The following is a 15,862-nucleotide window of genomic DNA, read 5'->3' as shown; positions in this document are numbered from 1 at the left end:
GAGTGTGTGTGAGTGGGAAAACAGACAAATACAGGAAGTTCATGTTATGTTGTGCTTTTATTTTGGTAACTCCTAATAATCAGTCTGAGTCACCTGATGAGTTACCTTGAAGAGAGAGAGGAGAGGTTGTTGGCTTTTGTTTGGTATGTTTTCCTGTATTGGACGATATTCATTAGCATTTTGTATAGGGAAAGGGTTACGTTGTGAATATATTTCTTTAAGGTGTTGTGGGAGTGTTTACTGCCCTTCACTGTGTGCTGGTAGAGCGTGCAGGTGGGAAAGCAGACAGGTTGTTTGTCACTTCGCTGCTGGAATCTGCTGCACCTGTGAAACTGCTTTTTTGTTTGTCCATCAGCCTTCAAGTTGTGGAAATGTTAGTAACTTGTGGCCAAAAACAAGAATCCCTGCTTCATTTCTCCATCACGCTGTACACTTCACTCCCACCATCTTTAATATGACGCCACGCTGCTGAGACTTCACACATACGATGCTTGTTGGAGGCTGCAGAAAGCTCTGTACAGTCTCCTCGTAGATTTCACTCCAGCGACTTCCCGGGAGGTCAGAGTTCACTTCCATGCCATGCATCTCGACAAGTCGCCTGCCAAAACAACGAAGACGTGATTAATGGATGTTTTCCCGACCTTATCGCATCTCTCCCTGGAACAGAGTAATGACCCTTTTCAAAGATGCGAGCCGGAGCCACAGCTCATCATATTTTGGGGAGTGTTCAAACAACAGAGTACGTCACCCTTTACCAATTCATCAGTTCACTAAAGGGAAGTCAGTGGTCGTGAGAGACTGTTCGATGTTCTGCATCATTGGCCTCTAACAGTGGCAGCAACTGTGTTTCCACTTCATGCATTTAGCAACTGTATCACAGTTATTGTTAATACTGGTATATGGCGACACTCTTGTACACTACTTCTCAGAACTACCTCTGAAACCTACGTGCTGTGAGTCAAATGTAAATATTAGATTTAATTGTATAGAATATTAACCTGCGACTGGAAAGCGTGAGAGCATTCGGCCTCCGGCGAGGAACATCTCTGGACGGGTTGTTCTGAGCTGTACATGTGCATGAATGTGAAGTGGGATGTTCCTGGATGAAAGCATCAGCAAGTTTCCTCTTAATAAATAGCGGCTGTAAAAGAAACACAATAACAAGGATTGCACATGAAAGCGTTTGCATATTCCGTTTCCCTGGATGCAATTTGTCGTCCCAGCCTGGAGTTCCGGCAGGTCCTCGCGTCCTCCCCCCGCATGCTTAGCAGTTAAGTTGGGAATAACCTATGCTTTGTGATGGGTTGTTAGCTTGCTCTCCAAGGCCATTCATATTTCATATGACAGCTCAGTGAGAGCCGAACTCACCAGGAGACACAACTACAGGCAGTTTACAGACTAATGAGCGCCGCTCACTGCCAGAGTAGCTGAGCGTCATCATGGCCGTATTGACTGGGAGGTCGCTTGGAGAAAAAACACACACACGCATGATGATGGATTGGGAAATGATGCGACCAAAAAAAGATGGTTACAAAAAGATGGGCTTTCCACTGTCTCCGCAGAGGTGGCTCATTAGCGCGGACGGCAGAGGAAGCACGGGCACTGAGGGAGAGAAGTTGAGGGAGAACGGCTGGAGGAGAAGGGAGAGCGAGCTGAATGTAGGAAGAGACAGATGGAGTGGGGGTGGGGGGTAATGGCAGCGGTGAGAGTGGCAGACACACAGGGAGGAAGATGGCGAGGGAGTCAGGTGAGTGAGGGAAGGACCCAGCTGTAGGGAGAGATGGATGGATGGATGAAAGGGGAAGGAGCAGTAATTACAGGCCTTGTTGTGCGGCAGCAGAGATGGAGGAGACGCTTTTTCAGCTCTGCCACTCCGCATTAACCCAGCAGAATGAAATATTCAGCCATTAGGCCTCGGCTGAAACACATCCACTGCCCGGGCTCATGCAACATTTAAACCCCATTCATGTTCTATTCATTGCAAGAGGGCCTATTACATATAAGCATCATTTTGGTTTAGTTTGTACTTCAAGGTACACATATCTTCTTTGCATCTGTAAATGCAACACTGCATCTGAGTCTGGAGCTGAGAGTCAATACTAACTCCAATTAGGACTTGAAATCATTGGTAAACATTGGCTGGGATTTGATTTTCTCACACCGAGAGATGAAATGCTTTCTGCTCCGTGTCTTCTCCTTCTAGAGTCTGAAGTAACAACGGTGAACCGCTGCCTGGATGCCGCCAAGGCGTGTAACATAGATGAGACGTGTCAGAAGCTTCGTACGGAATACGTCTCATCCTGCATCCAGCCGTCAGCCCGCTCGGGGCCATGTAACCGAGCAAAGTGCAACAAGGCACTGAGGAAGTTCTTTGACCGCGTTCCCCCCGACTACACCCACGAGCTGCTGTTCTGTCCCTGCACCGACACGGCCTGCTCAGAGCGCCGGCGGCAAACCATCGTGCCGTCCTGCTCCTACGAAGACAAGGAGAAGCCCAACTGCCTGGCCCAGCTGCGGATCTGCAAAGCAGACTACGTGTGCAGGTAGAAACGTTGACTTACACGCTTCCACAAACATTTCCCACTTAATTCTCTGAGTTGGCATCACTCGACTCACTGAACTGATCATTTTTGCAGCAAATGGGCCTTTTGTTCAAGGATCACCAACAGTGTTATTACATGTTTTCTCTCAGATACTGCGATCATGTGCACATTTCATTAGTGCTAAACGTTCACACCACAGTTATTAGATATTGTTCTGTATTAGTAAAGTATAAAATAGAATTTGTATTAACTTGAGACTTAACAAGGTCGGTCAGGTAAGGAAGTAAGTCATCCATACAAAGTTCTGGTGTGTTCAAGGACCACTCCGATGCTCTGATAAAGCTGAAGTACATTTATTTGGAAGGTTAGATGGACAAAGCGGACTCCCACATATATTGAGAACCAAGCTTTTATACACGCTGGCAGCTTATCAGGGTTTTATGTTTAACTAGTGAGCAAACACCTGTCTGAGGTTACTGACACATTTGATCTGCCAACTCTGGAGAAAATGATGTAGCACCTCCTTTTGTCTTGTTAGATGTTTGACCAGCTTCGCCAGCCAATGTTTACTTTGGCTCTCTGCGTTTTCCACACTGGACAGATGATCTACAGTGGACTAAGCTTGATGAGTAGTCAGTGAGAGCTGGAACTACTGAACAATACAGACAAACCAGCGCAATGAACACAGACACTATCAGTAATAAAGTTACATCTAATAACTGATCATTTCTTACATTCAAGCTGCAGGAACTGATTTTCGGCCACTAGATGACAAGCTAAACAAAAGTGGTCATTTATGGCTTGTGTGTCGGCAAATTGTGCCTACATGCACATCCAGCTGACAGCTGATGCATTAGTACTAATTGGAATAGTACTTCTATCCACCTCATGAATGTAACTCCAATATTCACTCTCCTTTTAGCTGGTTTCTCCTTTAGTTTCCAAAAAATGATATTGCTCCAGCATTAGCTTCTTTGTCTGTCGGAACCTGGGCACGTAGTTTCACACACACAGTCGCTTTGTTACAGATTATTTGGCTCAACAAAGCTGAAAACATGGTTCACAAGAGCACTGAGTCTGAACCAACAGTCAGAACAAAACAATGAACCAAGAGAGGCTAAAAAGCTCTGTTGAGCTGTAGATCCGGTTAATGCTTCTCTGTAATGTGAAGAATACTTTCACATTAGACATGCGCAGTCACACCCGCATTAAAGGTTTCATGGAGAACTCTGTTTATTTCAATTGAAATTGCCGTGATTAGTGCATTTGCTCAAATGTTTTCCATTTAGTTAAACTTTTTTATAAACTTTGAGACCTTTGGTAACAATCTGTCTTGCCTGTGCTGACCTTTAGAGGGAAAGGAAAGTCCATAACAGGCACTGCAACTTGTATTTAATATCCTCTATCAGAGTACGAACTGCTCAACAGGAAATGCCTTGTCAACAGGAGTCCATTATTATTCTGTTAGCAACTAAGCTAACTAGCTTGCGCAACAGTTTGCAAGCTAGCTAGCTTGGATAGCCTACCTGTTGTAGCGCATTAGTCCTGGTTAGCAGTTAGCTAGCTAGCTGTTAGCTTGCTAGCTACAGTAATTCGCCTCAGTCACCAGCTTCTAACAACACCTCTTTTGCAAAAACATGCAGTTGATTTCTGCTGTAGGTGCTACCTGGTGCTAAAAAAAGTGTTAATTTTATTGAGCTCGAAATGCCGTTTCTCACAGTCTCAAAAAATAAAGAATATATAAACACATAGCCTATATGAAAATGTATTACACTTTGAAAAGAAGTTGCTCAAGTTAACTTTCATGGCTAATGTGATATTTCCACCTCCGATGTGTTGAATATGAAGTGCTTTGTGGATGTGATGGTGTTGCATGGCTTTCCCTCAGGACAATAAATGGCATTGTGTGTCTTAGAAGATAGGTCTGACTGCTATGATATGTTCATTTAGATTTAATTAGTCAGCTGTGTTTAATTAGTTCAATTGTTACACTCATTAACTGTGTTTAATTAGTTCAATTAAATTCCACATTTTCTGAATGCAGAATTTAATGGCAGCCAGACAAGAATCAACCGTGTGAAATAGTCAGAGCGGCTATCATCACACATGACTTGACATGAAAGTATATATCAGTATATATCAGGATCATAGACTGACTGACCGTCTATACAAGATGAGTAAGCATATTTATATATTTATTCTGTTTTAAATCCCTGTGTATCCTGTGAGACACTGATGAAAACAAAGCTTTCATTAAAATGTTAATTGTCAGCATCCAATCAGAAAAGTAACAATGTCTTCATGAACACTTTAACATTCAGGCGGCGTATTTCTCTCGATCACACATGGAGTTCTCATACACACCCTCACTCTGACAGCAAATGGTGGCCAGTGTTTAATCTAGTTCCTCTTCAAATGTCAGGAAGACAAAGGGCTTCATCTGTCACGGCTATCGATCAGGCATTATTCTCCACTGCCGCCCCGATGGATGGAGCATCTCAAGGCCCCTATGCGGCCCGCCAATCCCCCACCAGTCAGCTGGCATTAACCGGCAGCCTGCAGAGGATGCCTTCACTTAGCACACAGCCTATGAGTTTTACGCACATCATTACAATGACATGACAAACGAGGGGAGAGCGGGGAGTTGTGCTGCCCTGAGGGGATCCCGTTACAAATGCCAGTCGACGAGGGCGGCTGATGCGATATGATGGCCACGATAGCCTTGTGCGATGATGATGATGATGAGGCTAGATGTCTTGCCGTCTGGCAGGAAAGGTGAAGGAGGCGAGGCAGAGCGGCTGTGGGAGGAAGTATTTATATGGAAGATCCATATTTGTCTAATCTCCTCGTGGCCAGGCCTGCCAGACAGCGCCTGCAGTAGTTGGAGAGCAGAGTCAAAGCCTATCTTTGCCCCTCATTGACTCTTTACAGCCTGGCAGCCTTCCACAAGACACCTATCTGGGAAAAGTGGGGAGGAAAGAGGGATGAACGTCGCCAGAGGTGACTGGAGTCAGGGTTGAAGTGCTGCAGAGCGTGAGATCTTGAAGGGTGGAGGGAGTTGATGTAGGAGCATAGCTAGGTAGATGAGCGTTGTGGGTTTCAGACCCACATCCTGTCATATAGAGAAAGAACCGGTGCTGGACACCCCTCTGTAACGTGATGTGTGCGGCAGCCAAGCACGAGTAAATGATGGATGGCATGTTATTGCTCCCACAGGTCTCGCTGGGCACAGTTCCAGTATGATTGCCAACCTTCCGAGCAGAGCGCCAGTGGCTGCAAGCAGGAGAACTACGGAGCATGTCTACTTGCGCACACCGGCCTGATTGGTAAGAACTCAATCTTTCTGTGCCAGCTCTGGCTCACTCACCTTCTGTGATGGATCTGGAACAAAAAGGTCTAAGAGGGAGGAAGGCGGAGAGCAGACAAGTGCACTGAACAGGACTCAAAAGAATGAATCAACGATTGTGATGAGAAGCGGTGTTCAACAATCGATGCAGCGCTGATTAATGTGGCTGCAGCAGGCTCGGCCAAGTCGTTGGCATTATAAGTGGTGCAATTACAACTATTGACCGCTGTTTTGAGGGAATTATCCCTGACGTGACGATGAGTGGGAGCAGGCAGAGGCGTGGGACACAGCTTATTGTACTTTAGATAAAAACTTAACAAAAGATCATATAAAGCACAAAAGTTTGTTAAAGAAAACCGTCAGTCTAAACATGTCATTATAGGACAACAACACGGCACTGAACTGCTGCAAAATGAGGGAATAAAACGTTTGTTTAGTGAGTGAGGGAGGCTGATAAAGAGAGACACACGCAGGAAGGTGTGCAGCAGTGATTGGCCGCCAACTGAAGGACAAGAGAGACTCTGAGGTGTTGTTGTTTGGAAGTCTGGAACCCAGAAAATCAATGGAGGTAAATCAAAACTTTTTCACCACACTGCCTCAAAGTGCAGCAATTCTATTTCACACCTCTTTTAAAAAGTACAAGCTGCAAGGCTGTATTACCCTTTCTGGTGAATGACTTCCCAATCACTTCCTGTTCAAACGCTCCAAAGGCAGAACAGCATGGAAAGAATACATCTGAGAGAGCTCCGTGATCAAGGCTGCACTTTGTACTGCGAGCCACTGGGCTCATCAAAGTTCACCAAACTACTGCTGCCGCCGCCGCCGCATGCATGTTAGCAAACAACCACTGCTACTGTACTCGTTGTTTAAACTGCTTTAGCATCAAATACTCTTTCTTATGAATATATATGATGAATACATCCACGGAGAAAATCACATTTCAAAATGATTGCCTGTCACGAAAGATGAGACTAATGTTTAGCTGAAGCTGGTTTCCAACACCCCCATCCTTTGAGACGTGACGTCTACAGTTCAGCGTTGTTGCTTCAGTAATGAAAGTCCTGTCAGGAGTGAAGCAGTCAGCATCTGATAAGCAGGCTTCCTGCTTAATCAACATATTCCTCTGTTTCTCTCACCATGAATACATTCCCACGCAACTTAACTTGATTATAGCGAGACTACGATGATAGAAATTGCCATGGAAACGCCTTTATTTGATAATCGGGGTAAAGTCCTAATCAAGCATAACAAGATTAAATCAGAGGATTCTGCTCAAATGTTCAATTTGTTGGGACATTAAACTCCTCAGTATTTCTGTTTTTGCTCTTTTTATGAGGAGTTTATAAAGTTTACGTACATCATTATATATATATATATATATATATATATACATATATACATATACATATATATATATATATATACATATACATATATATATATATATATATATATATATATAGATATATATATAATAAAAGAGATTCTTATTGGTGTGATCTCATGATCATTGTGTGGTAATGTAAGTAATGTGACAAGTATGTCTTCACTATCACTATGCCTGGTAACATACAGACCTGTGTTGCTTCCTCCTCTCCTCCTCGCTACAGGAAGCACAATAACTCCCAACTACCTTGACAACTCCACATCCAACGTGGGACCCTGGTGCTCCTGCACAGCGAGCGGCAACCACAGGGAGCAATGCAGCGACTTGCTCACTTCCTTCCACGACAACGTCTGCCTGAGTGAGTAACGACACAATAAGAACGAGACGCGTGTGTATCCCATAGGTTCTGAAGAGGAATCTATATTTCTAAGCTTTCCATTTTGTTTTATTAATATTTTCAGAATAAAAGCCCTAAATTTGACTTTTTTAGGCAAAAAAAAACACATTCAAATGAAACTTCATGTAAGCATGAAGTTCTCCAAGGTTTTACTGAATACTCTGGTTGCTATGTCAGTGCTCTACAGAAATATGATATCAAATGTCTTTCCATCGCTTGAAAAGCTTTATATATATATATATATATATATATATATATATATATATATATATATATATATATATATATATATATATATATATATATATATATATCATATGATTATGATGAAGCTTTTCAAGCGATGGAAAAACAGCCCAACCATGTCCTGACCAGCGAACACAAATCAGAGATTTAATGGAGTTAGATCGAAGTCAATCCTGACATTAAATATGGAGCTTAATCCCAGATGTTACGTGCGTTGAAGGATCTTTAATCGTATGTTAAACGTGTGCATCGTTGTTCTTCTGTCTTGTTGATGGAGCTGCTGCGAGGCAAGAAACAATCTGACTGTTTCCAATTAATTAAACAATATTTTCATTCATAACCTTCATATATAAAATGCATCCATTCATCATTCAAACAGACATCAAAGTACAAACTGTCATCTGTACACCAACACTTTGACCCCGTCAGTATCCCGAGGGAGCGACTAGTGACACGCTAAAGACTCTTCATCTCCGCGTGTTTACTTCAGTCTCTACTCATTTATTTCTTCACACAAATAAGACTCGCAGACAAACGAGCCCTGAGTGATGGCAGCAGTGACAGACCCGTGTTATTAATAGCTGGTGCACACAGTAATGGGTTACTCCCATATAATATGTGTGTTTACATTATGTTGGCACATTTATCACTGCACACACAAGTCTATTCAGGATGATGTCAGCGTGTAGTTTTGAGTGGCAGGAGAAATGATCAAATGAAGACATCAGTGATAAACTGCAGCTGATGTTACATAAGGATTACCCACCAATCCTCTGTAATCTGTTACCTTTTGTTGTAACAACAACAACAACGCTGTGATGATGGGAGATCATCCCTCTGAGTGAGTGATGGCACCAGTGAAAGAAGAATGACACCAGTGACAAAGTAATACAAGCTGTAGCTGCTGGTGTCACAGCAGACACTGGCGTTTATTCTGGGTTATTATTATCTAACAACAGAAGAAGACAGGTTCTTACAAAGCTGTCGGCATGAATAACAACACCAGTGACAGACAAATGACACCAGAGACGACTGCAGCTGCTGTCATGTGGGGACTCAACAGATTGTCAGAGTTTACAAGTCTTAGTTCAATAATTACAAAAACAACAAAGTATCAATTTATCATCACGCGAGAGGCGTTGAGCTCCGGCTCCATCGCGGCGGCCAGAGACCCTCCGCTGCCAGACACTGAGCCAAAGTCTACTGGACACGTGGCTTCAGCGTCTCTCCTCCTCCTGCTCCATTGTCTCCTCCTGTCTCCTCCTGCTCCACTGTCTCCTCCTGCTCCACTGTCTCCTCCTGTCTCATCCTGCTCCACTGTCTGCTCCTGTCTCATCCTGCTCCACTGTCTCTACTGTCTCCTCCTGCTCCACTGTCTCTACTGTCTCCTCCTGCTCCACTGTCTCCTCCTGTCTCCTCCTGCTCTACTGTCTCCTCCTGTCTCATCCTGCTCCACTGTCTCTACGTCTCCTCCTGCTCCACTGTCTCCTCCTGTCTCCTCCTGCTCCACTGCTCTACTGTCTGCTCCTGCTCCACTGTCTCCTCCTGCTCCACTGTCTCCTCCTGCTCCATTGTCTCCTCCTGCTCCACTGCTCTACTGTCTCCTCCTGCTCCACTGTCTCTACTGTCTCCTCCTGCTCCACTGTCTCCTCCTGCTCCACTGTCTCTACTGTCTCCTCCTGCTCCACTGTCTCCACTGTCTCCTCCTGCTCCACTGTCTCCACTGTCTCCTCCTGCTCCACTGTCTCCACTGTCTCCTCCTGTCTCCTCCTGCTCCACTGTCTCCTCCTGCTCCACTGTCTCCACTGTCTCCTCCTGCTCCACTGTCTCCACTGTCTCCTCCTGCTCCACTGTCTCCTCCTGCTCCACTGTCTCCTCCTGCTCCACTGTCTCCTCCTGCTCCACTGTCTGCTCCACTGTCTCCTCCTGCTCCACTGTCTCCTCCTGCTCCACTGCTCTACTGTCTGCTCCTGCTCCACTGTCTCCTCCTGCTCCACTGTCTCCTCCTGTCTCATCCTGCTCCACTGTCTCTACTATCTCCTCCTGCTCCACTGTCTCCTCCTGTCTCCTCCTGCTCCACTGCTCTACTGTCTGCTCCTGCTCCACTGTCTCCTCCTGCTCCATTGTCTCCTCCTGCTCCACTGCTCTACTGTCTCCTCCTGCTCCACTGTCTCCTCCTGCTCCACTGTCTCCACTGTCTCCTCCTGTCTCCTCCTGCTCCACTGTCTCCACTGTCTCCTCCTGCTCCACTGTCTCCACTGTCTCCTCCTGCTCCACTGTCTCCTCCTGCTCCACTGTCTCCACTGTCTCCTCCTGCTCCACTGTCTCCTCCTGCTCCACTGTCTCCACTGTCTCCTCCTGCTCCACTGTCTGCTCCACTGTCTCCTCCTGCTCCACTGTCTCCACTGTCTCCTCCTGCTCCACTGTCTCCTCCTGCTCCACTGTCTCCACTGTCTCCTCCTGCTCCACTGTCTGCTCCACTGTCTCATCCTGCTCCACTGTCTCTACTGTCTCATCCTGCTCCACTGTCTCTACTGTCTCCTCCTGCTCCACTGTCTGCTCCTGCTCTACTGTCTCCTCCTGCTCCACCGTCTCCTCCTGTCTCCTCCTGCTCCACTGTCTCTACTGTCTCCTCCTGCTCCACTGTCTGCTCCTGCTCTACTGTCCCCACACGCCGGCTCTGCGTCTCGAGTGGGAAGTTCACGGTAACCCTCGAGATTGACATCATCTGAGAGTCAACAGCTCGACACGACCAAGTTTCTACATGAGATGTTCAGAACATTATTTATTTCTATGACGGGACATAAAAGCTGCTGTCAGATTCTTTATTACTGTCCCTCAGTATTTTATTCTTACTTTAAAACCAACTAAGCTTCTGTCCCCAAGCGCAAACATACACAGCATCTTACATAACGACAACTCAGTCACTGAAAACCTTTTACAACAATCAGAATTCAAAGATATTCTAGAAGAGTGTCAGTGTCTGTAACGACCGCTGCTGTAATCAAACTTCAGGTTGTGAGACACGAGGCAAATCTGGGACAATCCCTAATCCCTACATTCCAAACTGAAGCAGTTGTTGATCACACGGTAAAGATGTTTGACTGAGCGGTCGATGACGCTATGAAACAGTCAACAGTATATATATATTTTAATTAGAATCACCAAAACCACTAGAGGCCCTTGAGTCATAAATCTGCACACACAATATGTGGCTGATTGGCCGAGTAGTATGCAAGATTAGCCACACACACACACACACACACACACACACACACACACACACGACACCCCATTTTTACAAAGTGACACTACCCTGTAGTTATTCATTATTATTATTAATTCATATATTTACAGTGTAATTTAAATGTATCAAACAGAAGTTATTCTCTCTTCCTCCCTTGTCCTTATGTGACCTAGTGTAGGTATTCAGTGAGTATTTTATTGATAGCCTATATTATCGCATAACTGCTGAATAATTCCAAAGTCCTCTGCCGGCTGTAAACTAAAGCAGAAGCACATTCTTGTGTTTGCATATCAATGTTAATATCAATCCGTCAGTACACATACCTTTAATAATTAACGAGCTGTGAAGCAGGACACTGGATGCTGCGCTCTACTCAGGAAATAATTCAGAACTCAGAATTCATAAGATTCAGAACAGACGGCTGCGTGAACAAAAAGTCAAATCAACCATAAATGAGAGTCGACGTGTGTTCATGTTCATCTGTTTCTCCAGTGCATGTTGTGAACTCCCCAGGTTAGAGCTACAGCGTGTGCAGGTAACATGCAGCCAACGTTCAGTTTGGTGCTTAATGAGCGTAATAATCCAGTAAAGCATCAAAGATGGAGACAAAAGCATGAAAACAACCATCTGCAGGAGAATATGTGCACGAGAAGAAGGTTCATGAAGAACAAAGAGAATACAAATTCAATGACGCTCATTAAAAAGCATTATCGTCTTCTCCAGTGACAAAACTCTGTACAGTAAGTCACTTGTACTAATTGTGCTGCACAAAGGGGATGGCCACTTGGCCTCGCTGTAATGGCTTTTAATGAGAGTGATTTAAACGTTCCCAAACAACAAACCCATCCCTCACAAAACCACCGTGGTGTGCAGGAAACCTTCGCTTCATAGTAGAGCCGGATACTGTTGGCTCAAACTGATGTGTGCAGAAGTGAATGCATCCTCACATTAGGTTTGCTTGTAAAAACATCAGCTGGCAGCACAGAATAGGTGCTTTTTGTAAATACTGGGTACATTTTGAGTTACAAAACTGGGAAAGAAAAGAGTTATCTTCCGGTTTACCCCACAGGGTATGGAGCAGAGTATACCTGCACATGTTCTGCAGAGTATCAGCGTTGTTTTCCAGCATTTACCCCAGTTGTTACTCCCTTGTTCCCCAATGTCTTGTTTAAAAGTACCAATCAGAACTGTATTGGTACCTGATGAACACATTCACTACTTTACACTCTACATATGATCATTTTGAAACAACAGTTGCCACCTGACATGGATGAGACACTGAGATTAGTTCAAATGTTTCTGTTCTCTAAGTAACCGACTGCAGATAACAAAAAGCCTGAGCATTATCCTGTCGTGAGTTAAACCTCCCGAGCACTTGCATGTATTTTTCAGCCGGTTGATGGATGTCTTGTCTTTCAATGAAACTCCTCATGTGCATACTGCAGCCAGGCGTCGGGCTCGCCAAGGCTGCCGCTCTGTGCTGTTTACTGTAAGCTCCTTAGAGACCCAGAAAAACAAACCGTAGACTGACTGGCCTCATTTCCCTGAGCAGAGCGACGCTCCTCTCCTCCCGCCCGAGCAAACGGCTGAATCCAAACAGCGCATACGTGATAACGAGCATGAACGCGTTTGTAATGGGGAAGGAGGCTCGTGGACCAGCGGTGCACATCGCACTCTTATCTCAATTGGAGTTCAGTTTTGTTTGCCAGGCGAGCCGCGGTTCTATTCTGGGGAGAACGTGTGCATAATGGTGGCGAGGGTTTGGATTTAAGCCAATAATTGGGAAAATGAATCCGCCCTGGGAAAGATCCTTAATGTTTTTCTGTCCCCCGAGTTCCTCGTGTAATCACAATGTACAGAGAAGAAAGTGTTGTTGGTTCAGACCGCAGCCCAAAGCACGACCGTCGTTCCTCCCGGTGTCTTTTGGTGCTAACCTTCTTTCTGAGACTCAATTCTTTATTTTGCGTGCAGGGGCCCCCCTGTGCTCTTGTGCAGGCCCCCCCCCTGTGCTCTTGTGCAGGGGCCCCCCTGTGCTCTTGTGCTTGCTGAGGCAGGACTTCAGATGGCCTTTGATGACTTTGTAATTTAACGTAATTTGGTTTCCTGCCTCAGAAATAATGAGTTGGACAGAGAGAATACAGTTTGCAGACGGGAGAGGGAGAGGATCCCCTTTGGAGTGAGAGCGCTGTGGTTTTAAAAACAGCTGTCAGCCTACCTTACCTCCTCATCACAGGGATAATAAGCACATCACTATGCACAACAACAGCTCCGGACTTCTTCCTTCTATGAAAGCTGAGTGTGTCAGGGAAAAAGAATGAGAGGACAGATGGAGGTGAAGCTCATTTATTTCTGCAATTATTCTATTTTTTTAGTATAACATGAAAAAGTGAGGGTAACCAGCAAGATGTCAGGACGGGTGGGGACGGGGGTTGAGCACAGGATGTCCTCTGCAGTGATGCTTCTAGGGACCTATGGGGACAGGAAAAGAAAAGAAACAACCCTCGGGAAGAAACTTAAAAGTCAAAGAGATGCAAGATGGTCGTGCTTCAACATCCGTGACCAAACATTTACAAAGGAACTGTCACAACAGCTTACAACTGAAGATATCAATTGGCACTTCATCTCTGCGTGACGGCGGCTGACGAGGCACGGGAGCGGGCATCTGCAGATGCACCCCTCGCTTCTCTCATCCGTCAGCCATGCCGGGGGCTGGCTGCACGGTGAAGAGCTAACTGCACACTTTGAGCGCAGCAGCACACTTTCCCACCTGTCCTACCAACGCTAATGGCCCACAGCATCATTAGCATGCCGGTCCACAGCTTTTCCTGCAAGGCGCCGATGTGCACGCGCCGTCAGCCGCACTCAATCCCTTTCACTCACTATTGACTCGTTGCCGTAACTTGCAGATTCCCTAATTAGCTGCAGAGCTGGCAACAAGCGTGCACAGGTCACCCTACGACACCTCCATCTCTCTCGTAGTTGATGCTCACAGCGTTGCACCGACGGAGGGAGTCGAGTCAGGGCGCCGCATTGATTGCTGCAGAATTTAGTTTGCAAAGGCGACGGACGGATCAATTCATCACGATCCTGTGAGAAATCAGTGTTTGTGTGTCATACCCCCGATACTCCCCTGAAGGCTTTGAAATCCCATCACTAATAACCAGCGAGTCGCTCCTGACATGTGGAGGTTCCTTCGCTGGGAGAAGATGGAATAATGGTGTGATTTTCATTTGTAAGCACCACATCCATCTTCCTGTGTAAACTGTGGATATTAATCCATGAATCTCTCATTCATGTCTTCATTTGAGCAGATTTTAATTGAAGTGACTTTCATGCAAACGTAATTGCTGCAGAGTAACCCATTAGCCCAATGAACACGAGGGCTTATGGAATATTAATTCATCATGTGATCATAACTCATTGTGGTTGTCTTGAATCCAAGAACGTGGTGTGATGTGCGTCCTCTGGGCTGCAAACATCCATCCAGCAGAATGTGCACTATAGTCTACTTACTGTACATGTAAGTGTTCACCCCCATCATTATATCACACCTTTACAGACCACAGAGTTGTGAAATTAAAACGCTGACTGACCTTTTGAATCCACTTATAGGGAAACAAAGTCGAAGTCCAACGTCCCTTTTTTCCTTTCTTTGTGTGAGGATTTTATAAAATGGCCGTCCGGAGAATGGAGGCTCGTATCACACACACCCTCTGAATCATCTTTGTTATGCATTTATGCAGCAGAGACGTAATTATCTGTTTCCGTCAGGTGAGGATTGAAATCCGAAACATCTGTTTATTTAATAGAATTACTTCCAAACTTGAGCATCTGTTCCTTTTACACCTGTGACGGAGGAAACATTCCTGCAGTCGGGACTGCAAATACAACTGTTTCAACAACGCAATCGCTTCTGCCGAGTGTTTCTTTCAGCAGTCGTTTGTGTAAACACAGATGTTAGTTCATATTCTGGGAAGATTTGGCCGCAGGATGTTGCGGGTCACATGTGGTAGACCGGGGCGATACCTTTTGACCTTTTTGGGCAACATTAACATTCAGAGTTTAGCTCTTTAGCTTCCAAATGTTCCACTGTGTGCACGAGCTTTGCAGGTTTTCCATTCAGTTGCATCAGCAACAATAAAAACAACACTGTGCACCAACAGCTCCGCATGAAGCTGTAGCTGGAGAACACAGACGACCGGTTTTGAAGAAGTTAAAGTGAAACTGCGATGATTCACTACAAGCGACCCCTTAAATATTAAACAGTCATTTGATAACTGCAGCTTTAGCTATCAGAGCCGTTTCTATTGTTGAATTATTAAATGTTACATTTTAAAGTTATTATCATTGATGTATTACAGCAGACAGTGGAACACTTTAACTTCTTTCTATTCAATGATAGTTCTATAATAATGTCCTATTTAATACTCATGTTTTAGTTTGTACAATCTGAAAATGAACTTTAACTGTCAGAGGTAAAAGTACAATATGGAATAAAAAGTAAACCACTTAAACATTCAACCAATGAGGTGAGAGCAGCCGTGTACCGCCGACACCTGGAAGGAAAAGCTTGTAAATGTGTCGAGCGCTTTCCTTTCATCAGTGACAACAATGAGAGTGAAACATGCAGCCCCCCCTCCCCCCGCTGTACTGTAGCATTCACATTAGCTTTGAGCCTCATCACCTACTTGACACC

The 15,862-nt window shown here is 45.1% G+C and overlaps 1 protein-coding gene across 3 annotated transcripts in view; it reads left to right on the top strand.

The window, feature by feature from the left end:
• Positions 1 to 15,862, top strand: part of gfra4a (GDNF family receptor alpha 4a) — a 228,001-nt gene that overhangs the window by 203,951 nt on the left and 8,188 nt on the right. For all 3 annotated transcript variants that reach the window (XM_029460742.1, XM_029460743.1, XM_029460739.1), the window contains 3 exons: positions 2,204 to 2,543; positions 5,760 to 5,869; positions 7,500 to 7,634. In XM_029460742.1, the coding sequence (XP_029316602.1) occupies positions 2,204 to 2,543; positions 5,760 to 5,869; positions 7,500 to 7,634 (585 nt within the window). The remainder of the gene's footprint in view (positions 1 to 2,203; positions 2,544 to 5,759; positions 5,870 to 7,499; positions 7,635 to 15,862) is intronic.

Source organism: Cottoperca gobio, chromosome 22 (assembly GCF_900634415.1).
Source record: "Cottoperca gobio chromosome 22, fCotGob3.1, whole genome shotgun sequence".
NCBI lineage: Eukaryota > Metazoa > Chordata > Actinopteri > Perciformes > Bovichtidae > Cottoperca > Cottoperca gobio.
This window is presented reverse-complemented; position numbering and strand designations above follow the sequence as displayed.